This window comes from Felis catus, chromosome B3, assembly GCF_018350175.1.
Source record: "Felis catus isolate Fca126 chromosome B3, F.catus_Fca126_mat1.0, whole genome shotgun sequence".
Lineage (NCBI taxonomy): Eukaryota > Metazoa > Chordata > Mammalia > Carnivora > Felidae > Felis > Felis catus.
The window spans coordinates 48,441,505-48,469,196 of record NC_058373.1 but is presented as its reverse complement, the minus strand read 5'-3'; the positions used below and the strand labels follow the sequence as shown (position 1 = coordinate 48,469,196).

Sequence of the window (27,692 nt, the reverse complement as noted above, 5' to 3'; positions counted from 1 at the left end):
AGTTAGGAGTTGAAATGTCTTTCTTCCTCCTTTTTTGAGTTGAAATTTCTGTATGCTTCTTTCTGATTCCATACCTACAGCTCAGGTTCCAGTTTACAAGTTCAGTGTGTTTTGTATTTCTGGCTCACCAAAATGTCGATGCTGCTTTGGGCACACTTGTGCTTCAGAATTTTCTCCACTTTTTTCCTACTATACTTCTATTCAAAGCTTCAAAAATATACATACCTAGGTACGCCACAGACTAGCACTTTAAAGCAAACATTATGTGAACCAGCAAAAGCAAAGATGTTTGGGGATAACATAAAGCTCCGTGCCATTTACCACTCATCAGTAATAAATCCTAAGTGAACAGCAGAGTTCTGATGAATAAAATCAGACCTGTGTATCCTGTTGGATTAATAACAGAGAGAAGATTAGCAGCCCTGTTCAGCCTTGTGCTGATTTTTATCCATTTCTATGAATTTCATGAGATCTAAGGAAGAATGGCATCAGGTCTGTTTGAAAACGGCACACTGCCTATGTAAGATGGATCCCACAAATCACCTTAAGACCCAGTCAGTTTAATATAAAATGTTTTTAATTGTTTTTGAAAACATTTAAAAAACAATTTTTGAGCACTTTCAATAAAAAAAGAGAACTGAAATGCTACTGCAATATTCAACTACTGGAGTTTCAGCAGGTACAACAGACAACAAAACACTGGGGAAATCTGACTTTTTGCACTAAATGAAAACATGAAACAGGGCTTGTTTTTTGTCATTTATGGTGTAGTAAAGCACATTATAGTACAAGACTATTATATGAACCTCAGATGCACTGCACAAAAAAAAACAAAACGAAACACTTTCCTTCTTTTCAGTTCAAAAGTCAGTGCTTATTGCAATTATATGCAAAATTATTTACTTCATGAAGTCTTATCATGATAAACAGTATGAAAAATGTTTTAAACATGAAAACAATGAAAATAATCTGAGAAAAGAACATATTCAACAATAACTAAGCAGAATTAGTCAACATAAAAAAGTAAATAACTCGTGAATAACTATGCTTGCCTGGTTAACACTGAACCAGTTTCAATACAGCCAAGAAAAAAAAAAAGTGGTTACAGGAATACCTAGTACTGTACAAGATAAGTCAATAACACTCATGCACATTTTGTGATCATGTATTAACATGGTGAAGCAAACTAAACTTAATTCTTCCTGCTGTAATATTCTCATGTAAGAGAATAAGAAATAGAAATATCTCATTGAGATCAATGCACATTGCTACATAAGACAATTTTATCTGTCACTTTGATGACATTTTGTCTTTTCATAATGAAACACATTTAAAAAGTTTAATCTGTGGACTGTATTGGTTGCATTTATCCTAAGAGATGTGCCTACCACAGGTTCAACAAATTTAGTGCAATATATGAACCCCAGAAAGTTTGCTGGACGAATTCAGCCAAATTTAAAGTGTTTGCTGCAATACTGTACAGAGGGTTAAAAATCCTCCAGTCTTTATATTTTTATAAAAAAAGATTTCCATTATTTTTATATTAGTAGGAAGCTAATAATGTAAACAAGGGATTAGAATGGCCTCAAAATCTCCTTTTCAGAGTATCTCATCTAGAAAGGCTCCCATCATTTGTTAAAAGAAATCACACAGTTTCCTTTGGGTATTGCATACTTTGGTGTGCAGTAGTGCTGTGTCTCAATGTACAGTGAAGAAATAATTAGCATCAAGAAAAAATACCTAACAGATAATTAAATCAAATAACAGCAAACACACACAAACGCCAATAACTAGGACATATCAGTATATAAACCTCTGAGCCAACCCTAGCACCGTTTATTTATCAAAATATGTTAATACCCTATCTTGCAAATTTATTGAGCAATGAAACCTTATTAAATTAAACCCTTCATCACATTTGTTAAATATTCATTGATTGTAGTCTTCTCATTGGCTTGCTAATTAAGGTAAAGGAAAGCTTAGCTAGGCTCAAAGTAGCATAGCAATGGTTTAATGTTAGCTTTAAAAACTCAATGGCAATTTTGAAATCTATTTGAAAGAAATCCTAAATTCACTCAAACGGAGCGGACTAGTGAGCAGATTTGTGTCAACAAGAAATTCATAAATAATTACTCATAAAACAAAATGGGAGCCAAACAGAGAAACATTTTAAAACAAATCCTGAGTGCTTCTTTTGCAATTGTGGTTATCACAATAAATAAATTAAGCATGTAATAAAATGCTCCTCTTCTTCAAGTACTATTGATGTCCCCTTTAGCAGAGACATAAAGATTTGTGGCTTCAGACCTTAGGTGGCGAAATGTTTGTTTGTTTGTTTTTTATGTCATCTCCTTCCTGTTTATTTGGATCCCATGATCAACGTGTATGACTATATTCAGGAGTGAAGGAGTCAGTCACTAAATTGAGGACTTAAGAATATTATAATTAAAAAACTTCAAATTAAATCTTAAATAGAATTTTAATATGTGCAGGTAGCCGTTGTGATAGAACTAAGAAAATGCTTTTATTCTTTCTAAATTCCCCTATCTCAATTTCCAAACAATAAAACATAAAATGTTTTTCTAACATGCTTGTATTTATCCTAGTAATAGATTCTACAATGTTTGGAGTTCTCGTGTGTGCGCGTGCACTCACACGTGTATGCAGGTCTCTGTGTGTGTGCTGGCTCCATACTGAAATTAAATTTTAAAATAAGACTAATGCAAAGTCACAAATATAAATGGCTACTAGTTTTTCCTTTTAAAAATTTTAGTGCAGCTTTTGCTTTCCTTAAATTAACATTTAATTTTCCATTATTTTCTCCTATTTAAGCCCTTCAAAATGCAGGTGCAAATGGTACTGAAGTCCCAGAAAGCCCTACGGAGATTTTGTTCATTCTACAGTAGCTCTATGCTTCAAGCCTAAATACCGATAATAACCTGAATATTATCCCTGTTTCAAGGAAGACCTTCTTCTCTACAATTTACCTTAGCTATGATTTCATATCTAAAAGATAATGCCAACAACAACAAAAAAATAGCCTATACCTAAAATCAATGGTTTCCTCTACATTCTGTGCAGATCAACTGATGAATTAAAATGAACTCACACAAAATAAAGATCTAGACTGCTCTTGTAAAAGCTGGTTAGTCAATTGCTTACTAGCCAACAATGTGATTACATGGGGCAACATTATAAAATTTAAAACCTAATACTTGTTCTCCTACAGCCTACTGTCTTCAGAAACTTGTTAAGAACTGAGGCAAGTCTAACCATTTCCTACTGAAGAAGAAACCACTTCTGCAGCAAACTCTTTTAAAATGTCACAATTAATAGTTAAGTGTTTCTGCTGCGGGAGGCACTTCCATTAAGACAAATACAATACATATGTCTTTAGATACAGTGTGCTACATATTATAAAACACTATTTAACCCAACATTTCAACAGTAGGATGGTCCTTGCTTTCTATCCACTCAAAACCTGATGAAGTCATAGAGCTCATGGATTCACTGCAAATTTGTTGAAATAATGGGTCATTCTTTAATTCTTCCAGTGTAGCTTCATCATCTTGTCCCTGCTGACGCCCTGGATCAAACAGTAGATTTGGGTCTAAAGTGTTCAAATCATTGATGCTGCCTGAGAGCTCAGAAGACAACCTGATATCACTAGAGAAATCAGACGCAGTATTAGTGAGATCAGATGCTACCTGACCTACCAGCTGCTGGTTGGATTGCAAGCTGTCTCCACTCAACAGGTCTTTAACAGTGCTATTGAAATCTAATTGTTGCTCTCCGATTTCTGATTGTGCTTGATTATCTTCAGGAGAAAAACTGATCTGATCGGTGCTATTACTTTTAGTGAGGTAAGATGGTGTTTGGAATTCATAAACAGAAGTGCTGGAATCGATCATATTCTGTGGATTGGCACTAGGAAAAACAGTGGAAGTTTCCAAAATCTGAGTGAGATTCATCCGGGCTGTGTAATTGGAGGGCAGGTTGTTCATGCCCAAACCTCTTACTGCATCATCATTGTCAGAATCAAGTTTACTCAACAAAACACTGGTTATTTTTTTACTGTTTGTTTGCTTCTGAAGAGCATTCGGGAAGGCTGTCTGCATCATGACCGTCAATGGAACTGATTGACTTCTTTGAGCTATGTTGTTGGCACATGCATCTGTGTGAACATTTGTGAAAACGTGAACTTCGGGGGTTACTGGACTTCCAAAGGGGGTCACATTAGATCGGGGGATATTAGATACTGGATACAGGGTGCTTCCACTAAGATTACGTTGGCGATGAACAGCAGGGCTCACACTCCGGCACCTGAAGTTGCTGCTGGCAGATGAATTAGTTCCTTTATTATCAAGAGGAGCAGGGACTGCAAAACCCTCCTGTTTGTTGGTGTTACTTACAGTGGCACCTTGATGCTGTACAGGAGACACAGGAGTCAAACGACCAAAATGAGTGTCATGATGTCTGGATTGAGACTGGTAAGACTGTCCAGGCACAGCAAAAGCATGAGGTTTCCTGAAACGGTCTTCCACTAGTTCCTGATAGCTTGGGAGAATGCCATGGCCAGAAACTGACGAATTACTAACCCCACTATACCCATTATTCATCCATTCAAGCTTGGTTTTGTCAGGGTGTGTGGCCATGGGTCTTTGCATTGGTTTCACAGGACTACTTGAGATAATGCTGGCATCATGATACGCCATGCTGGAGCTTATTGGGGTAAATGCAAACGGATTCCTGCATTCAACAGGGCTGGGAGGGACACTACTGCTGCAGTTAGAATGTGGAGTACCAATGGGTGTGTGTCGGCTACTTCCTAAAGCACTATCCACAGGTGTGGTCTGGGCTAGCCTGGAACAAGGGCTCTCCCGGGACAGACTCTGAGACCCAGCAATCATTTCAGATGTTGGAGTTGGGGTTGGGGTGGGGGTGGGCGTTGGAGTAGGAGTGGGTGTGGGTGTGTGGATCGGAGTGCCATTGCTATGGATTGGATGGTAGAAGTGGGTACTGGAGGCATGAGATGACATTGGAGCTCCTGGAGTTACTGACTGACTCTGAAGGGCCATTCCCAAACAGTTACCATAAGAATGAGAATTGTTCATTGATATCTGCTGCTCCATAAGCACCAGCTCTTCCACAATACTATCTTGTGTAAGCTCATCATCAAAAGGAAAGTAGCTTTCATTTGTCTGGGAAACAGAAGGCTCAAACTCTTTCAGTTCAGACTGTAGAGGTAACTGATCTGAAGACTGTGCTTGTATTTGATTCAAAGAAGATTCTTGTATCTGGCTATGCAGCTGCTGGGTGTATGTATCCTGTGGCATTCCTTCTAATTCCCAAACTGATTTCTCTAAGTCATTGATATCAGAGTGCTCAGGAATTGTCATAACACTGATATCTTGTTGTTGTTCACAGCCGGCAGATATAAACTCAGAATCCTTACTGACCTGTTGCCATTCGTTTGAATTAAAGCTGCCATCTGGTTTTGAATCACTGTCCAAAAGAAAGACATTCCCTTCAAGTTTTACTTTGATATCTGGAGATGATGATGGTGTTTGCTGTTCGGAAGCTGAATCACTAGCAATGAGAGCAGAATTCAAGGGTCGATTTGCCACTGTGTGTGAATTGACATTTATTGATACCTTGCTAGGGATCTGAGCACCGGCTGTTGAACTTTCTATTTTCCCTGAATGTGGAACCTTTTGGTCCTTCTCAACACTGCCTGGTTTCTGACCTTCTATGATAACTGCAGAAAGCTGTTCCACAATTGGTTTCTTTATGGGAGGCACCTGGGACTCTTGCAATGCAGAAGACAGTCGCTTTCTTGGACTTTTAGTGCATAATTTAGGGTCTTTATTTATTGAGTCACCATTAGCTGGTGAGCTGGTGCTGGTGAAAGTTAAGTTCTGAGTGGCAACTGAGAGAGTGATAGTGCTTTGATTATTGCCTGTTGAAGTGCCTGGCGGAATTTCATTACAGCGACTTTTACATTTGGTCCTCTGGTCACAGACCTTAGTTGCTTTTACTTCAGAGACACCTTCATTTGAAGGTTTTTGCACTACTCCATCTGTATTACTTTTCTGCCCCAAAAGGGCACTAGGTGTTGTTTTGGGAGCTTTTGTCCCATCAGAGTTCTCTTGGCACTGTGCAGGATGCTCATCTGATGATGCTTCAGGTTCCATTTTGACTTCCACAGCAGATGATCCCCCGGTGCTGCTGGTCCTAGATCCAGGAGACTGAAGTGATACGACAGAACCATTCTTGATCTGTGGAATGGTCCTTGATTCTTCTGTTGTTCCTGTAGCACTGTTTACTGAGGCAGAATGTTTAAGAGGGGCACTACCGTTGCTGGGTGTGAGAGATATTGCTGTCATTTTCACCACATTTAGAGAACTCATGTGTGAAGTGGGCACAACAGCGGTTTTGATGGGACTGCTAGTAAAGAGGACAGTAGTCGGGGAGCGAATGGTGAGTGCACTGCTGTTAGCTGGTTTGGGTAAGATCTGAGGGTAGCGGTGCCGGGCAGAACGATCCCCACCAGGACTGGCTGGAACGTTCTGAGGAGTCTTTGGTGCCTGTTTCACAGACTGCATGTGCTGAGTGACCACTTGTACATTGAGGGGAAGAACTTTGCCGTCAGAAGAACTCATTGGGCTTGGTGAAGTTACCAATTGCCTGGTTCGCTGGACCTGTTAAAAGGTGGAAAACAAAAAAGTCAGATTTAACGAGTCTAGGATATAAACAGCAATTCACGTATCTGTATAGTATGAAGGCATTAATAAATGTAATGCTAAGACAAAAAAACAAAACAGTTCCTTTCTTAGACGAGAGTTCTATATATGTATGATGTTAGACCAGTATCAGACACAGAAATATTATAAAAGATGCAACACAGTGCAATATAGTTATCAAATAAAAATATGTAAGAAAAACATTAAGATACTTTTCAATAAACAAGACTAAAACTTCACATTTGTGATGAATACTTGCCAAAACAATCATTTTTAAGGAGGTGATAGGAAGAGATGACAAAATCTTGAAGAAACATGCAACTATAAAGGTATCTACCTTTGGGCCAAGAAAACGACTCACTCATAGGGGAACGGTGGGGGAACTGTCCTGTAAATGCATCTACCTTGGACATTAGTAATTAAATCACCGTGGATAAGGTCTCAGATAAAACTACTGCCTCCACAAATTTTCTCTATAGTGAATAGCATAAGAGTATGCTTACCAGGTATACCACGTTTTAATGACATGATAATGATGATGATAAGAAAAACAAATTTGATAAAATATCTCAACAATACCATCAATAATAACATAAAATACCACTTTGTTGTAGCATGATGCACTCTCATTTAAAAAAATTTTTTTTAATGTTTATTTATTACTGAGAGACAGAGAAAGACAGAGCATGAGCATGGGAGGGGCAGAGAGAGGGGGAGACACAGAACCCGAAGCAGGCTCCAGGCTCTGAGCTGTCAGCACAGAGCCTGACATGGGGCTCAAACTCACAAACTGCAAGATCGTGACCTGGACCTGGACGCTTAACCGACTGAGCCACCCAGGCACGCCATGCACTCTCATTTTAAAAGCCCCTTTATCATAACCTCATTTATGTGAGATAGAAGACTATAATCTCTATTTGTTAATAAGGAAACGGTCTCAGAATAGCTAAGGGAGACTTGTCCAAGGCCCTATGTCCAGCAAGCCATAGCTTATAAGTCTACATTAAAGTTTATCAATATGTATTACAACTTTGCTCCACTTGAATGTTAAAAAGAAGAAGAGTTTAAACCAAAAAAAGTTTGCAACTGATCATCTTGGCTTAGCTAGGGATGAACCAATTCTGAAAACGACTCCTCTTTAACATAAAGCTCTGACTGGTTATGTATGCATACTGTGCATGTCTTGAATCTCTGTATTTTCACTTATGTTCATTATATACCTTGCTTTGTAATCAACATCGTATACTGTGACTAAAAGACAAATGACTGAAGCTGAATATGTTTGTGCTCACAAAATCAATTTGTACTGAATCTATACCTATAATTGCCTCCTTCTTATGTACCATTTTTTTTTAAGTTTCTTTATTTTTTTACTGACAGAGAGAGAGAGAGAGAGAGAGAGAGCGAGAGCATAGGGGAGGGGGAGAGAGAGAGGGAAAGAAAGAGAATCCCAAGATCCCAACCAGGCTTCACACTGTCAGTGTGGAGCCTGACACGGGGCTCGATCTCAGGAACTGAGAGATCATGACCTGAGCCAAAACCAAGAGTCAGATGCGTAACCAACTGAGCCACCTAGGCACCGCTCATGTGCCCCTTTTAATTAAACAAATGAGCTCCCACCATCCCAGTGAGGTCAAACACTTATTTAATGATATTACCGGAATGGGACTAGGGACAGCTGCCACAACGATACCAATAGGCTGAGGAGAAAGGATTGCAGGATTTCCATTAGAAAGATTAGTCACTCCATTGGTTGTAGCGCCTTCTGGTTTTTTTGCTGAGGATTCTCCTGGCAAAGGGGACTGTAGTTTTTGTTCTTGCTGCTTCTTCTGAATTTTCCGTTGCAATTGCTGTTTAGCATCAATAGGAGAAGGCAAAGTCTTCACCTGAGGCTGAAAAGAATTACTCTCAGCTGTAGGTATAAAAGCAGACGGCTGGGTAATTCCTTTAATTCCTGAAAATAAACAGAAAAGAAAGCTAAAATAAATACTCTGTTTTACAGAAGGCAGTTACAACTCAATTTCTTTGAATATGTAGCCATCTACTGGACAAAGCAACCAAAACCAGCAAATTTTAACTCACAATCTCTTAATAAAACATAAGGGTTACACTTTCAGTTTGTAAGCATTTGTCAGTACTGTTTTCACTGACACCTTAAAATATGGTTCAAATGAGGTGACAGTTTCAATTAAATCAGCAATAACAAGATGCAGGTTTTGAAAAGAGTAGTAGCTATGACATAAATATGCAGAAGCTAAGATAAATAAATGCCAAGGGAGCAGGTTTCGCATTTTATCAGATGTCAGAAATTTCCTTCCACCTTCTCTAATTAGAAATTCATGCATTTTCATGATTTAAATATTCAGCCTACAAGGGGTATTCAATAAATATTTGCTGAAACCGTTCATATTTAGAAAAATGTGTACAGGGAAAACAAGTCTTTAATTCTACCAGAAATTTACAAAAAGAGGGACTATTTTAACTGTGACTATACAATTATTCCAGGATGACATAGGAGAAATAAGCAGAGCTTCTGAATAAAGCTGAGGTTAAGATATTTTGAACAAGTGTCACTGAGAAAACTTTTTAAAGCAGCAGTAACAGCAACAGTGAGAAAAGACGAATGATAAACCAAGCAAGAGATAAATTTTAAGTTAAGGACTGATGATGTGATACAGTTAATTTTTTAAAAAGCTCTTTTCATATTTAGGGTGTAGCATTACAATCATTAGAAACTAAGCTGTGGTTGGTAAAAACAGCGGAGAGCAAAGGGGAGGACCACGCCATCCTGCTGGTACACCTTGCCTTTCCTTTCCCCAGCCTAGTTTCTGCTTTTCATCAACAATTTGGGGAGGGGGAACAGGACAGAGAAAAAGAAGTGACTGTAAACTTTTTCCCATATGCTCACTCCTCAAAAATCCCTCATCTTTTGATCACCTTAGTGCCAATTTTTCCTCTTCAAATCCATCTCAGACTGTACTGCTCCCTCTTGGCCCCCAGCCTCAGCTCTGGCTTCTCAGCACCTGCACCCAAAAGCCTCTGCCAATGGCTCAAAGCTCAGATGTCTCCCTCCTGCCAGGGTTTCTGGACAGGAATGATTTCCAAGCAGCTGACTTACAAAAAGGACATTTGTAACACAACCTGTTCTTAATATGGAGACTATTTTTATAAAAAACCAAATTCACCTTCAAACGATTGAACATTAATCACTACCAAAGGTATTAAATTAAATTAAATTAAATTAATACCAAAGGTATTAAAAATATGGCAGTGGCTGAGAACAAAATTTTAAGAGTCTAAAAATGCTCTGAGTAATGATATAATTAATTGCTAAAGTAACAACTTCCCAAGCTATTTTCACAAAGTGAAACATATATTTATACATGAAATTTTTAGTATTTTTGCTTAAAAACACATCTTTCTTTACACTTCTGCTTTAAAAATTCATTCATCCATTCACCACTTCTCTCAGTCAGACTTTGTGAAAATAAGGAAGGAAGAAACGTTTCATGTTCCATGATACCTACCAAGTCCTCAGCTTATTAAAGTACTTATCTGGGTATCAGTAGAGGCAGGAGAAAGAGAACACGGAAAGTTGAAGGGCCCATTATCTTTTAAAAGCTCATTTTGCCCGAAGAAGACAGTATAGTAACGTAGCCAACCTGGGCTGTGAGACCTGACAAATCAGAATTCAGATCCTGGTCCCACTACTTATCTGGCAATGGACAAAATTACTTAACCTTCTTAAACCTGTTTCCTGATCTGTAAAGTGGGAATGAATATCACATGCCTCCCAGGACTGCTGGAGGGAAGAAATGAGGTAACATATACAAGCTACCTAGCTAGGTAAGGCTACCCAAGCACTCTCCTGCTCATATGTAAGCGAACAGATTTAAGTCACAGTTTACAATCTAGACAGAGAGAATCATGACAAAGCTCCGGTAAGAGATTATTTTGAAGTGAGTCCTCAACTGACAATAAAATGAAAGGACAGAACAATTATACACCCCTCCCCCAAATATGTAAATCTTCTGATAAACATAAACTGGAAGGAAGACAACTGTTAAAACTATTAAAATTTTTAAAAAGTGAAGTTATTTAAGGAACTGTAATTCTGGCTGGGATGAATCTATTGTAGATTTAAAATTGTTTACACTTAACAATCAGAAGAATCATCTCTGGAAAACAAGTTCCACATTAATATATTTTTCGCAGAAATTATAATTTCCTAGAGTAATAACAACTTAGACTTTTCCTTAAGTTTATAAGGTATGACTGAAATGAGATATTTACAAATTGCATCAAAACAGATACTTTGTTACTAATTTAGGAAAGAGTCGTTTATTCCAATACTTCCTAAAACTGTCAAATGAAAAAATCCCTATTTAAACAAAAATACTCATTTGAACATATATTTTTAAAAAATCACTTTTGCTATTTTATAATAACGCTACTATCATTTTATAATTTATATATTTTATAAAATTTAATAATATTTTATAATAACCTAAGTATTAGTTTCTAAAGGAATCCAGCAAGTCATTTAAAACATTTAATCTTATCTAATATTTATTAATTTAGACACACATATACTTAAAAGTACATATTCTTTGAATTTTAAAATAGCAATAAAAATATTAATGGAATATCAACCGGGAAATCTTGAAAGTTTCATGTTTCAGCAGGGAAATGTACTATAGAAAAATAAACTATAGCTTTAAGCTTTACAATGAAATGACTATAATTACTACTATTTTTGTTGGCTCAACAAATTCATCTGAACTTAGTGCTAAGTGAAGTGACAGTAAACTCATACAAACACTAAAAAGACAAAGAAGTTCTCTGGTGAAACACTTTTTTTGCTATCAACTCTAAAATATAGTAATATCTGTCAGTTTTAGCTTATTAACGGTAATTTTGTACCTGGTGGTGCTGCTGCCATTACCGTTAGAGCTGCCATCGACTTAGTGCCTATATAATGACTTTTTATAAGGAAGCGGGCTAATTCCAAGACCGTGTCAAATGGCTGGCTTAACACTTTCTGGGCCCATTCACACACAAGACGGCAAGCAGAAGAGATAACTTCCTCATCAATATTTTGAAGCTGCCCAGAAGGTTCAGCTCCTTCCAACTAAATGAAGGAAAAAGGAAAAGTTAATATAAAAGAAAACTCAGAGAAATTAAACTGAAGCACATCGAAGACATGTATTCTTAATTAGAAGACGCAATCTATATCTGTCGGGTCAAAGTCATATAAAATGACCTGCTGGCAGGCATATAAGAGCCTTGCAAAGAAGAGGCCTATCCCTTTCCCCACCAGGGCACAGTTACCAGCAGCACTATGAATACAACATTTAAATGGTTGTTAAACATATATGAAGGCTAAGAGATACTGTGAATCTTTCTAAAAGCCTCTTCTGACATCAATAAAACAAACTATGCCACTAGCTATATACTTTGTCTTCTTTATACTTTTGGCCACCCCAAGTCTTTTGTACACCAAGGTGGTATTAGATAAATATATAAGTAAATCAAAAAGGAAAAAAAAAGACATTCATACTATATATATATATATATTATCCTACACCTTAATCTCTCCTCTTGACAATATACCTATTGTCAATATATATCATGGATGTATCTAGAAACCAGTTTAGATTTTTGTTACCTCTAATTTCATGAGCCATGTTGTCACAGTCAGATATTTTAACATTTTTCAGCCACTGTTAAATTTTTTGTCTTACATATTTTGTAAAAGGCATAGTTCCTGGTCCCTGGTTTTATCAAAAGGAGACTATGCAATATGCTTTTCAATGCTGAAAATAAGGCATGACTCTACTTAGCAAAAAGAAAAGGCAGAATTCTTACCCCATCTCCAGTTTTGTGAAAATCAAGATTGGGCAGTGTTGGCATGTGAACAAAGGCTTTTTTCCTTAGTCCACTGTAGCAATATGTAATAAACAGTTAAGGTCTAAAGCATTCTAAATTAAATGAACTGCTTATATAATTAGCATTTGAGAAGTAGCCATACATAAGAATACAATCAACATGAGATAACAACTACTTTCAGAGTTCTTCGGTAAGAGCAACCATAATATTATAAACTCAGGACACTTTCACTCTTTTCAAACTGAAATAGTCTGCAGAATGTTACTGTCTTAAATGAAACAAAATGATTTTCATCTGTTATAAATTTTATGAATAAATGTTCCTAATAGGCTGTGCCAACCACCAGCAACAAACAGGTCAGAAGGAAAGGAATATCCAGATGGAAACCTGGCACACCAGAGGGAAACTTTAGCCCAGGGCACTGGGACAAAAACAACTCTTAAAGAGTGTCACAAGGGCTTTAACCTTTTCAGTTCTTTTTCCACTGAAACACACAGGATTATCACCTGTAACATGCCAAAGACCCATCAAGACATTTTTGTTTGTACACAGGGAACAATGATGGGTCATGCAACAAGTGGCTAGAGAACACCTGGAGCAGTGCCCCTTCCTTCCCCTTTCCTCTCATCTCCACAGGAGTGAGCTTCTGTGCTTTGAAAAAGACCAAGGGCTAAGTAATGAGAAATAATGTTTTTCTAATACAGAGACCCTCTATTTTACAATCTTCTTCCAAGAGAAGGAAAGACTTTAATAAGTTCTTAATCTTCATTTCCTTCTGTTTGCTACTAAGCATTTCTCTGTCACAAGAGGGACATTTTGTATGCTCTGGCTTTAATTTTAATATGGCTTTAAATGGTTGGCTGAAAAATACTTTAAAGAGAATATAATCTTCCAGTACAAATTCCACAAGAATTTTTCTTGAATGTTGTACATTTTGCCAAGAAGATCCCTACGTTTCAAAATTACAGGAAGAAGACAGCTAACATCTTTCTCCACTTTTATTGATATGACTTACTACTGCTGCACTCTGGCATGTCTCAGTTAATTCTTATTATTGAAGAAAAGGAGATCAGACCAGTAAGAACACACGAGAATGACAGAACAAGGTGAAATCTATCAAAATCCTAAAACCACTATTAGTTATTTCTCTGGCAGTTTGATATATAGCCAGGAAAATAATGTTTGCAATTATTCTACTAAGAGCTTTAGAGTTGTTTGTATCTGTTGACTTAAATTTATTTCTAAATATAGTTGCTAGTTGAACTACAACAGCAGATGTTCTGTAATAAGTGATTACTAAAGAGATCACTAAAAAAACCATTCTGGTAAAGGATATTTAGATTTGCCTCTTGTGCCCAGGCGACGTGCCTTCATGTTTGGAAAGACATTTTTCATGATCTTTCCAAAATCAGCAGCACTTAATGGATGGTAACCAAGATTGTCGCAATAGCTCCTGCAAAAGAAGGAGGTACCAATTTAGAGCAAAAAAATTCAGAATACATAGGACAGTGCTATTTCAATACAATTTGACTACTCTGACAAAATAAAAAACCACATCTTCAAGTCATTCACCACAATTTTTATTGATTGTTCTTTGGAGGATAACTCAGGTTTAGTTAGCTTCTTTCATCCTCGGTATACAATACCACTGCTTTCAACAGCATACAAAAAACTTGTAGTAAGAGATACTGGTGGTACAAAGTTTTCCAATTACAATCCAGCCCTGCACTCTGAAATGAGCATATCCAGCTCAACCAGTAGGACTCGACATTTCCACATATGTATCAAGTTAATATATAGGGAGATAATTCCCAATATACACATTATGTAAGTCAGACATCAGAAACAAAACTATATGGCTTAAAAGAGAAACATGATATATTAGACCTAAAAGGGACTTTAGGGATCATCTATACCAACACTCTCATTTTACTGATAAGGGGGAAAAAAATGAAGGCACAGAGAAATTCCAAGGTCCAGTGTTCTCTCTTCACCCCTACCACTTTTATTATTGCCAGGAAAAAAGTACTTTGTAAGGCAGTAACTTCAAGTGGGAACAGGGAAACAAGCCAAGTCTTAACTACTACTGGAATCAGGTATTCTGTTTTTCTCTAGACCTGCCAGTCATAGGTACAAAGCCAATCCCTCCTCTACCAGTTCAGCAGCAGGTCAAGGCCCACATCTTGTCCTGGCTACCAAAGCCTTGCTCATAACTGCTGGCCTCTGAGAGAACCATTACCTGAGAAACACCAAAGAGGAAGTCAAGAGGAATTCCAAAGTAATCCCATCAAATTTCCCCACCTCACCCCTAATTTCAGCATGGACCAGAGCAGCTTCTTGATGAAGCCATGCAGCTAAGAGCCAAAAAGAGATTTGGGAAGAAGAAACAAAGGAAAACAACTGGAAGGACTGTGAACAGGGTATAATGTTAACTGGGACTTCAGTTCTTGTAAACTGCTGAATACACTGGCAACATTCCTAAAGTGACCTGAATTTAAGAAGCCAAACTGGGTGAGATTTAATATGTTATATTTAACTTGAGACTACATGTTACACTCTGAGTGGTTCAGGGGTCAGGTTTAAGGTACAAAATGAAGAGGTGAGTATTTTGGGGTGCTGACAATTTAAATGAACTGCATCAAATCATAACCATTTCAGTAGCAAGTTAAATCAGTTATTTTTATGGTTTAAATAAGCACAGAAAGAAAATGTAAATGAGGTTGGTTCTTTTGCACCTCAGGGACTTGACATAACCTGAAAAGATTATTTTTCTTATTCTTCAAGTCTCAGCTCAAATGTTATTTCAAAAGTGTCTCTAACAACACTTATCTAAAGCAGCGCTCTCCTGTGACACCCTCACCATATTATCTAAGAGTGTGCTCTGTTTCTTTCCTTTCATGACTTATAATAATTATGTAACAGCTGATTTACTTATCGTTTTTCTCCTCCATTAGGCTATATGTGCAACCAGGGCAGTGACCATATCTATGTGGTTCACCACTGTATTGTCCGCATTAAGAAGATTTAAGAGGTCCCATTAAGTCTTAATATGACATTAAGTACATCATACTTAAAACAAAAAAACCTTAAAAAAAACACATAAAAAGGCAATAAAGAAAACACTGCCCACTAGGCTCTTGTGATGGCATTGGCATATATATATGCCTAAAAGAACTGACACCAGATAAAGAAAAGCAGGACAATGAGTCTAATAAGAGATGTAATATATCCACTCTATTCTCCCTCTGGGACTTAAGTTTTCATGTTTTTTTCATTATATTAGTATACCGAAATTTTTTGCTTTGGTGGAAGGGATGTGTCAAAGGTTGGCAAAGTTAAATACCAAGATGATCAATGCAAAATGTGCTTGTCAAATCCTGAGTGTAACTTTGGAATATGACCACCCCATTTCATGTTTTTTGATTCTTATTTATTCCATTAGAAGAGAGGAATTCCCCTTTAGGAAGATTGATTTTTTTTTTTTTTACAATGACCTTATCTTTAGTATACTCTTTAGTGGATAAATAAGTACCTTGTAGACATAAACAGCTCAAATTATTCTTCCTGAATCAAATAGTAGATAATGTTAAGAATAAAACTGCTTATGATTAAAAATTCTGCAGTTGACATCTTATATGTCAAAGAGAACACAGAGAGCCCCCAATTAAAAGCAACCATACTTGGGGCGCCTGGGTGGCGCAGTCGGTTAAGCGTCCGACTTCAGCCAGGTCACGATCTCGCGGTCCGTGAGTTCGAGCCCCGCGTCGGGCTCTGGGCTGATGGCTGGGAGCCTGGAGCCTGTTTCCGATTCTGTGTCTCCCTCTCTCTCTGCCCCTCCCCCGTTCATGCTCTGTCTCTTTCTGTCCCAAGAATAAATAAAAAACGTTGAAAAAAAAATTTAAAAGCAACCATACTTGAAATAGGTCATAGATTTATTTAATTTTATGAAATCTCAGAACTGGCAATACATTCAGAAGTTGTATGGTTTAATTTCCTGCTGGATGTGAAAATGACCATGCTCATACATGATGGTTACATCAGTATGACAATGTGAACACTTCCCCTGATAGAGACGGCTCTATACTGTGAGGTGGCCTATTCAATTTTAAGTGGTTCTAATTTTCAAAGAAAAAGAATTTCATTATTAGAGCCCATTCTCCATTGGGAAGACATATTCAATGATTTCACTTTAATCAGTAAATATTTTTAGGTTACCTATTCATAATTTTGAAACCAGCTATAGGTTATTCCAGCCCATGTGGAGATTTTGGTTAGTTTCCATCTAGTTTTCCTGGTTCATAATTTTAACTGCGGGTTGATCAGGCAAGATATGGTGTCAGTTAATATCTAACTCAGTGTCAGATTATATTTACCTAACACTTAAAACAATGGGAAGGAACAATGTTCTGTTCACAGGATAACTAATACCGTAATGCAATTCTTAAAATGAGATTTTTTTGGGGGGGTTTGTTTTTGGTCTCACTCTTTTTTTTAAAAATATGCTTTTCAATCTTTGAAATTAAGCCTAACATTCAGCAACACATCACTCAAAATCCTTGGTAGCGAGTCAATCTTCAATGTTTATTCATATCATTTATAAATTAACTATGTAAGTTACACAATGCTTAAAGGTACAAAAATATAAACTAGTCAAAAATACTAGTGGCAAAAATACAGCCTTAGGATACCTTAACATACCTGGACATTTTTGAGTGATTTGTATGCATTACATTATTTAATTCTCTCAGTGACCTTGAGGCAGGGTATTTTTCCCCCCCAGCAGAGTTGTTTTTATCGTCTTGTAAGACATGAAGTTTCAAAACCATTATATTATACAGGAACTCCTGTTTTCTTATAGATGTAAAAGAAAATGGTCTTAGCATAATTTATATGAAAACATGTACACGTATTTCACTGCATGTAAAATATATATACATTATTTATAGTACCAGAATTCAATAAATGTCAATTGATAAGGATGGTGATACAGGAGTCTAGTCTCTAAAATGCACTTAAGCTGTCTCACTGCAATAGCACATTACTACCTATAAAAAGTGTGATGCAAAAAACAAGAAAAGTGTGATACACTACCAGGTAAAAAATCAAGGAAGACAGCATTAGATGTATAGAAAATGTTATAGAGCATAACTATTTCTAAGAAGATAGATTTACTTTGTGTAGCAAAAATTCTGACTGGCACATTCTCAGCTGTGAGCTACAATTCGTGGCATGTTAGTGTCTTCATGAATGATTTCAAGATCCACACTTTTTTATTTTTAATTTTTTTTAATGTTTATTTTTGAGAGAGAGAGAGCGTGCACAAGTAGGGGAAGGGCAGAGAAAGAGGGAGACACAGAATCTGCAGCAGGCTCCAGGCTCTCAGATGTCAGTATAGAGGCTGATGTAGGTCTCGAAGTCACAAACCATGGGATCATGACCTGAGCCAAAGTTGGATGCTAAACCAACTGAGCCACCCAGGTGCCCCTTGATTCATTCTTTTTTTTAAAAACCTTTTGATCCCCTTCACCCATTTTTCCCACCCTCCTGAACCCCTCCCTGCCTTTGGCAATCACTAGTCAGTTCCCTGTACCAACTTTCTTTTATTTTTAAATTGTTAAGATTCCATATATAAGAGAGATGATACTGTATTTGTCTTTCTCTATTTTCACTTAGCATAATGCCCGCAAGCTCCATCCATATTGCCTGAACTGGCAAGATTTCACTTGTTTCTCTAGTGAATAATATTCTTGTGTGTGTATGTACCACAATCTCTTCATCCATTCATCCATCAAAGGACACTTAGGTTGTTTTCATATCTTGGCTATTGTAAATAGTGTTGTGATGAATATGGGGGAGCAGATATCCTTTTAAATTAGTGTTTTCATTTTTGGATAAGTACCTAGAACTGCTAGATCATATGGCAGTTCTATTTTTAACATTTTGAAGAATCTCCATATTATTTTCCATAGTGGCTGCACCAATTTACATTCCCACCAACAGCGCACTAAGAATTCTCTTTTCTTACTACCTCGCCAACACTTGCTATTTCTTGTCCTTTTGAGAATAGCAATTCTTACAGGTGTGAGGTGACACTTCATTATGGTTTTAATTTGCATTTCCCAAATGATTAATGATATTGAGCAACTTTTCATATAACTGTTGGCCACCTGTAGTCTTCTTTGGAAAAATGTCTGTTTAGATCTTCTACCCAGTTTTTAATCAGTTTGCCTTTTGCTATTGGGTTGTATGAATTCTAAATTTTGCATATTTTCCCCTTATGATAGATAGTTTATAAATATTTTCTCATATTCAGTAGGTTGCTCTTGTATTTTGTTGACTTTCCTTTGCTGTGAAGGAGGATTTTAGTTTGATGTAGTCTCATTTGTATATTTTTCCTTTTATTGCTTTTACTTAAGGTGCCAGAGATCAAAGATCAAAGATCAAAGCCAAGACCTATATTTTCTTCTAGAAGTTTCACGGTTTCAGGTCTTATGTTCAAGTCTCTAATTACTTTGAGTTGGTTTTTGGGTATGGTCTAAGATAGGAGTCCAGTTTCCATGCTTTGGCATGTCGCTGTCCAGTTTTCCCAACACCATTTATTGAAGAGACTGTCCTTATGCCATTGTATATTCTTGGCTTCCTCTGTCATAAATTAATTGACCATATATGTATGGGTTTATTTCTGAACTCTCTACTCTGTTCCATGGATCCATTTTTCTGTTTTTATGCCAGTACCATAGTGTCTTGATTACTTGTTACTTTGTTAACAGAGTTTGAAATCAGGGAGTGTGATGTCTTCAGCTTTGTTCTTTCATCTCAAGATGATTTGGGCTATTTGGGGCCTTTTGTCGTTCCATACAAATTTTAGGATTCTTTATTCTATTTCTGTGAAAAATGCCATTAAAAATTTAATAGGGATTGCATTGACTATGTAGATTGCTCTGGGTAGTACAGACATTTTAACAATATTATTTCTTCCAATCCATGAGCATGGAATATCTTTTCACTTGTGTCTTCAATTTTTTCCTTATGTTTTGTATTTGAGGGTACACAGGTCTTTTATCTCTTTAGCAAAATTTATTCCTAGGAATTTACTCTTTCTGATGCAATTATGAATAGGATTGTTTTCTTAACTTCTGATAGTTCATTATTAGTGTCTAGAGACACAACAGATTTTTGTGTATTGATTTTGTAACCTGCAACATTACTGAATTCATTATTAGCTCTAACAGCTCGCTGACCCAGTCTTTAGGGTTTTTGATATATAGTAAGACATCATCTGCAAATGTCTTTTCCAAATTGGATGTTTTAAATTTCTTTTTCTTGCCTAATTACTCTATGACTTTCGATACTATGTTGAAAAGTAGTGAGAGTAGGCATCCACATCTTGTTCCTGATCTTACAGGAAAAGCTTCCAGCAGTTCACTGTTGAGTGTGATGTTAGGTGTGGACTTGTCATATATGGCCTTTATTATGTTGAGATATATTCCCTCAACCCACTTTGTTGAGGGTTTTTATCATGGATATTGAATTCTGTCAAATGCTTATTCTGCATTTACTGAGTTAATCATACGATTATCTTTCAATTTATTAATGTGGCCTATCACCTGTTGATTGAAGACAGCAAACCACTCTTGTATCCCTGAAATAAATTATTGATAGGTATGTACTTAACTGTCATCTTGTTGATTGTTTTCTGGCTGTTTTTGTAGTTCTTCTCTGTTCTTTTCTTCTTCCCTCACTCTCTTTGTGGTTTTATGGCTTTCTTTAGTGGTATGCTTATATTGCTTTCTCTTTATCATATGAGCATTTAGTATAGGTTTTTGCTTTGTGGTTACCAGAAGGCTTACATATAACAACTTATACCTACAATAGTCTAAGTTTATAACTTAAGTTTGATCGCATTTTATTTTTTTTTAACGTTTATTTTTGAGACAGAGAGAGACAGAGCATGAACGGGGGAGGGTCAGAGAGAGGGAGACACAGAACCTGAAACAGGCTCCAGGCTCTGAGCTGTCAGCACAGAGCCCGACGCGGGGCTCGAACTCACGGACCGTGAGATCATGACCTGAGCCGAAGTCGGCCGCTTAACCGACTGAGCCACCCAGGCGCCCCTTGATCGCATTTTAAAGCTCACCTTCCACATTTTATATTTTTATGTTACATCTTTCTGTCTTATATACATCCTTTACTAATTATTATAATCAGTTATTTTTACTTTTGTCTTTGAAACTTCACTAGTGATTACTACCTTTTTACTATATATTTACTTTTGCAGTAAGAGTTACTCTTTTTTTTTTTTTTAATTTTTTTTTCAACGTTTATTTATTTTTGCGACAGAGAGAGACAGAGCATGAATGGGGGAGGGGCAGAGAGAGAGGGAGACACAGAATCGGAAACAGGCTCCAGGCTCCGAGCCATCAGCCCAGAGCCCGACGCGGGGCTCGAACTCACGGACCGCGAGATCGTGACCTGGCTGAAGTCGGACGCTTAACCGACTGCGCCACCCAGGCGCCCCAAGAGTTACTCTTTCATACATTTTCTTGTTATTAGTTTGTGTTTTTTCAGCTTAAAGAAGTCCCTTTAATATTTCTTTTAAGGCCAATTTAGTGGTGATAAAATCCTTTAGCTTTTATTTCTCTGGAAATCTCTTTATCTTTCCTTCAAGTCTCAAAGATAACTTTGCCAGGTAGAGTATTCTTGGTTGGAAATTTTTTTCTATCAGCACATTGAATATATCCTGCCACTCTCTTCTGGCCTGCAAATTTTCTGCTGATGGATCTGATAGTCTTAGGGAGTTCCCCTGTATATAACAAGTTGCTTTTGTCTTGCTGCTTTAAAAATTCTGTCTTTAAACATTTTAATTATAATGTATCTTGGGTGGGTCTCTGAGTTCATCTTAATTTGAACTCTCTGGGCTTCATGGATCTGGGTATGTTTCCTCCTCATATTTGGAAGGTTTTCAGCCATTATTTCTTATTTGAAGAAATAAAAGCCGTGTCACAGATCACTAGTCTTAGGGATCTTGAGACACAAGCCCTGCTGCTTTTCAAACTTAGATACTTTGGGAGCTCATCTCCCAAGTTTAAGTCTTAAAAGTTATGGTGCCCAATGTGGTGTTCAAATCCTTTGCTCCTCATGGAGGAATTCTGGGTTTTGAGTTCCCTCCTGATTATGGGTCACCTGAGAGTGGGGTTTATGGTGAGACTCTGTTCCAGGCCCTTTTATCTGCTTGGATGTGGTTTTCTTCTCATTTGTCCAATGTGTAGTCATCACTCAGCCAGTCTTTAGTTTTTTTTTTTTAGAGGAAAACTGTTCATATGTAGCTGTAGAGTCAGTGCGCCTGTGGGACAAGGGGAGTTCAGGATCTTCCTACATCACCATCATGTACCATTTTCCTCAGTTATTTTTATTATACATACACATTTTAGAGATGAAGAACTTACATAGAGAGGTAAATCTGGAAAGAATTTAGTTATCCAGCTGATCTTACAGATGGGAAATATTGTTAATTAGTAACTACAAGCAAACTGAATGCTTGGAAGGCAACCAAAATTATGTCATTGAATTTTTTTCTAACATTTATACAGAGAAGTATTTTTTTAACTTTTTTTTTTAAAGTAATCTCTACACCGAACGTGGGTCTCAAACTCACAACCTGAAGATCAAGAGTTGCATGCTGTACTGACTGAGCCAGCCAGACATGCCCAAAGAGAAGAATTTATTAAAAATTACTGATTTTCTACTAAAAGCCCCTTTTCTTAACAAGATCCACACTATTGTTTTGGTGAGGCTTAACATTCATGTATTATAGATGGTAACAAAAGGTAGAGGAATTTAGAGAGGTCCCAGTTATACTGCTGGGTACAGTTATATTGCTTTAAAAGTATTAATCACACAATACATTTGCCAGGTAATCTGAAGACAAATGAGGTGAAAGTAATATGGCCAAATATCTAATTAGCTTGAGCCTTTGAAAAGTGGAACAGTTGTTGAAATTCTCTAATATGTTTAAGGTACAATTAGCTCCTGAGACTCTGGAGAGAAAACTCTTTGAAAGTACCTAAACCTGATCATAAACAGATTTGATTTTTCTTAGTGTTCCACATTCTGGGTAGAACAATATTACACAGCTAAGTCTGAGGCACAAGTGAAGTCTGCTGGACTCTCGCATTTGGCAAGGACATTTGGAGAACACTGGAGAAGTGCACAGTGCAATGGTTTGCTGTAACAGAGGACAGCAGAGCTGGAAAAGGGCTGTGTACGTTTGTTAGGTTAGTTATGGTGTCTCTAATCTAAACCCTGGAGAGAATTTAGAGCTGTTAGTAGTACTATTAAGCCAAGTTTAGACTAAGATAAAATACCACTTGTTGAAATTCAGGTAACCTTATTTTTGTGGTAAATAACTACATAATGAACAATATATCTAAAAGATTGTTTGAAGTCAACAACGTTAATTTTAAGAAGAGTTAAATTATAATGTATATATAAAGCAAATAATCATGTATGACCTTATTACCCAGGTCTTCCCTTTCAACTTGCCTTTCCTTTTTATGGGCTTATTACCCATGATTTTAGATAATAATCCCAAGGGAAAAAAATTTGTGTCCTTAACTATTTAATCACAGTAAAAAAGGAAATATTTCTTTTATTATTTCTTAAGAAAGGCTTGATTTCTCACTGTTGCTTATGAAAGAGCCATTTAAAACAACTATTCTTGGGGCGCCTGGATGGCTCAGTCGGTTGAGCGTCCGACTTCACTCAGGTCACGGTCTCATGGTCCGTGAGTTCGAGCCCCGCATCGGGCTCTGGGCTGATGGCTCAGAGCCTGGAGCCTGCTTCCGATTCTGTGTCTCCCTCTCTCTCTGGCCCTCCCCCCATTCATGTTCTGTCTCTCTCTGTCTCAAAAATAAATAAATGTTAAAAAAAAAAATTAAAACAACTATTCTTTTGGTCAATTTGTATTGTATCTTTTTTTAAAAATAGACTATATATATAAAAAAATAACAAGTGTACACACATAAATATATACATATGCTGATAACATTCTGTATGCAGTGCTCCTGTGGTACCCTTATGTTTATTTTTCAATTGTCTCAGTTTTCAGTTCTTCTAACATAAAATGTTCAGATTATATGAATACAGATAGTAACTGCCTACAGTTTAAGAATGAACAAAAACATGGACGCATGCAGCACCTGGGTGGCTCAGGCCAGTTAAGCATCCAACCCTTGATTTCAGCTCAGGTCATGATCTCACAGTTTGTGAAATCAAACCCCGCATCTGGCTCTACGCTGACAATGCAGAGCCTGCTTGGGATTCTGTTTCCCTCTCTCTCTTTCTCTCTGCCCTTCCCCTGCTCATGCACACATTCTCTCTCTCTCTCTCTCAAATAAATAAACTTTAAAAAACAAACAAAACACTGAAGCAATGCTTTGACCCAATGAATTCCTGATTAACCATCTCTCTTCTCTAAATTTCCATCAAAATCCAATTTTACTATACTAACAGTTCTTCAATAGTTTCAAACATTTCTTAAAATCCTGTTAGTAAGAGGATAAATCTGGACAAAAACAAGGTTGTCTACATTAAAAAAACAACAACACACCAATAACCTCCAACATCATCTTGTACAATCATACCATTTTGTAGATGAGGAAACTAAGGAACAGAAAGGTAAAAATGATGTACAAGGGTAATTGATTATTGAGTGATTCTTTATATCACTGATGAGCCAAGCAGTTTTATATAATGAGTATTTAATACATAATGACTGGTGGCACTGCTAATTTTCAAAAGGCTCCTTCTTAAGACACCGATCAGTTCCCAAATTGATTTGCTACATAAAATCTCACACCAATAAACACATAAGATACTATACAGTATGGCATTCTTCTATAAACTATGTCAGCAGGAAATAAAAGAGATATATTTAACCTGCCTTTAATGAGAACAATGGACAAAGACAAATACATTCTCCACAAGAGCAGAGAGCCAATTGGCTAAAAACACATATAAAAACCCCCTCAACTTTAGTCATCAAGGAAATGCAAATGGAAACCCAAAGTGGGGGGGGAATCCCTCATGTTCACACACAATAAAATGAACAAAGAAACGGTGGTATATATTCATAAATGGAATAGTGAACAGCTATTAGAATGAGGGAACCAAAACCATGTGAAACAAAATGCGTGAATCTTACAAACATGTTGAATAAAAAAGAACACAGATAATAAATTACTGTATAGGAGTGCCAGGGTGGCTCAGTTGGTTAAGCATCTGACTTCAGCCCAGGTCATGATCTAATGGTGCGTGAGTTCAAGCCCCGTATTGGGCTCTGTGCTGACAGCTCAGAGTCTGGAGCCTGCTTCAGATTCTGAGTCTCCCTCTCTCTCTGCCCCTCTCCCATTAGCACACTAATGTGTGCTAGTCAGTCTCTCTCTCTCTTTCAAAAATAAATAAACCTTAAAAAAATTATTGTATAATCTCATTCATATAATATTAAAAAATAAACAAAGCTAATCTGTGGTGTCAGAAGCCAGGAGAGCAGTTACTCTTGGTAGGGCTAGGGTGGTGGTTCTGGGAAGAGAGTGATTAGGAGGGGACCCAGAGGGCTTTCTGGGATGATGGTGATGTCATGCTCAGTTTCTTGATCCGGATGCTCGCAGTATGAGTGTACTCACTTTGTGAAAATTTACCAAGTTGTACACTTAAAATCTGTACAATTTTTAGTGTGTATGTTATACCTCAATACAAGCTACAATAAATATTGTAAATAAGATGCTATGACAGAAATATATATAAGGTGCCATGTGATCACAGAAAAGGGAGTCATTTAATTTAAATGTTTTTTTTCAACGTTTATTTATTTTTGGGACAGAGAGAGACAGAGCATGAACGGGGGAGGGGCAGAGAGAGAGGGAGACACAGAATCGGAAACAGGCTCCAGGCTCTGAGCCATCAGCTCAGAGCCTGACGCGGGGCTCGAACCCATGGACTGCGAGATTGTGACCTGGCTGAAGTCGGACGCTTAGCTGACTGCGCCACCCAGGCGCCTCGGGAGTCATTTAATTTAAATAATTAAGGGTACAATGGTATATGGAGAAAGTGGATTTAAATTGGGCCTTAGAAAAAAAGCAGATTTATCATATGAGTGGTAGGGTGGGATGGGGGTGAGGCAGATCTGTTTCATGTGGAGGACAAAATGTGAACAAAAAATGAAAAGAGCAGGCTGTGTTTTTAAAATCTCAAGAGGTACAAAATAGCTAAGGTGTAGGATAAATAATGGGAAAAAGGAAGAAGGGGGAAGAAAGGCTTATACAAAATAAGATTTGTAGCAGCTACGGCCAAAATGCTGGATTGTGGATGAGTCTGAATAATAACAATTGCTGCCATATATTGAGGGCTTACTATGTTCTGAGTATTGTGATAAACATTTTACAGATATAGTTTTAAGCCTTAATAAAAATAGTATGGTATTTTACAGAGGGATAGAAAGCAAATTGACACTAAAGGTTAAGGACTTGCCTGCAACTACAAACCCCAGCATATGTCTAAATTAGGATTCAAACTTGGATGTGGCTAGTTTCAAAGTCTAATCTTTCTCTACTATATAATTATGCCTTTCTCTGAAAAATAAAAGTTTTGGACTTCATTCTATAGCAAAGGGAAATATCAAATACAATTTGGAAGGAGTCCTTTTTATAGTTTATACTTTTTATAAACTTTTAAAGAAAGTCTTTATAGAGGGTTTCATCTGCCAGGTGAATAGTTTTTATTTCTTATGATTAAAATGGCTATTTCATTTGCTGGTTCATTTCAGTTAACTTTTCAATAAAGTGTGGCAGTTAGAACTACAAATAACATTTCTGGGTCTTTAACATTCATGGATTTCAACTTTATACTTTTGGTGACATCAATAAAAGGAAGGGCCACTGAAATCCACTTCTCCATACAACAATGGAAAAAACTGGCAAAGCTGGTCAATATCAACTTTTCTGAATTCTGGAAATTAACCCAAAGCTTGCAGTAAACTAGAGAGCATTTACCCAAGAAAACTGGCTGATTTTCAGTAAGAACAGCTTTGTATCATTTTAACTTGCCCTGATTCCCTCAAGATCCAACAGTAGCCTTGAAAAGTAACAGCTCAACATTCCCAGTTCAGCATAGTGGTCACTAGAATAAACATAACACAGCTGGAGCTTGCTCAAAGCCACATCCCAAAGAACTGTCATTATTTGTCTTCTGTGGTGGATTCTGTGGATGATCCATCCCACTTTTGGCTATATCTGATCTGTCTTGTAGCTTTGTCCACTGCAAAAAGCTTTCTCCCTTGAGGGGATGGAATGGTAGGGAGAGGAAACCGTTAAAAAGATTGTAGGCAAATGTCTTAACTTTGTGGCTGCCTAAGACAGTGGATAACAGCTGGGCAGACAACAAACTAACCAAAAAACTTAAAAGGAAAAACTGGTAAATAAGACGTCCATAGAAGCTTTGGAAAGCTCCACCTTATTCCTGGGAATCTAGAAGGCCATACACATGCAAAGGGCTGTGTGCATCTCAAGACCCTAGAAAACCCCAAGCTCTCACCTCTGGCTAAACTTGAGGCTCCACAAAAGCACGTAGTAGAGGATTAAGAAGAGCTGTCAATTGCTTGACTGTTTATGGTATGCCCCAACACACACATAGCCCTTTGGTAAAGACTGGGAGATTTATTGGTTCAAGTTATTTAAAGAAATCTCTGTCCAATCAATAGCTGGCCACTAAGCTGAGTAGAGACTTCAATGACTGGATAAAAACATCACAATTCAACACTAGCAGACTGGTTCTACAGGAAATACTAAAGGGGGGTCATTCAAGCTTCAATGAAAGGACACCAAACACTAACTTGAATCCACAAGAAGAAATAAAGAGCACCAGTAAAGGTAGCCATATAATAAACATAAAATTCAGTCTAAATATATTTTTTCTTCTGAGTCCTTTATTCTTTCATCTGATCTAAAAGACAGCTGCACAAAGCACCAAATACAAGTTTGTGTTGATGGGTACACAATGCATAAG

General features: G+C 37.2%; 1 protein-coding gene across 4 annotated transcripts in view; it reads right to left on the bottom strand.

The window, feature by feature from the left end:
• Positions 1–555: 555 nt before the first annotated feature.
• Positions 556–27,692, bottom strand: part of RFX7 (regulatory factor X7) — a 133,026-nt gene continuing 105,889 nt past the window's right edge. For all 4 annotated transcript variants that reach the window (XM_045059273.1, XM_045059274.1, XM_045059275.1 and 1 more), the window contains 5 exons: positions 13,969–14,085; positions 12,612–12,696; positions 11,667–11,874; positions 8,402–8,697; positions 556–6,701 (listed from right to left, as the gene is read on the bottom strand). In XM_045059273.1, the coding sequence (XP_044915208.1) occupies positions 3,429–6,701; positions 8,402–8,697; positions 11,667–11,874; positions 12,612–12,696; positions 13,969–14,085 (3,979 nt within the window). In that variant the 3' untranslated portion in view covers positions 556–3,428. The remainder of the gene's footprint in view (positions 6,702–8,401; positions 8,698–11,666; positions 11,875–12,611; positions 12,697–13,968; positions 14,086–27,692) is intronic.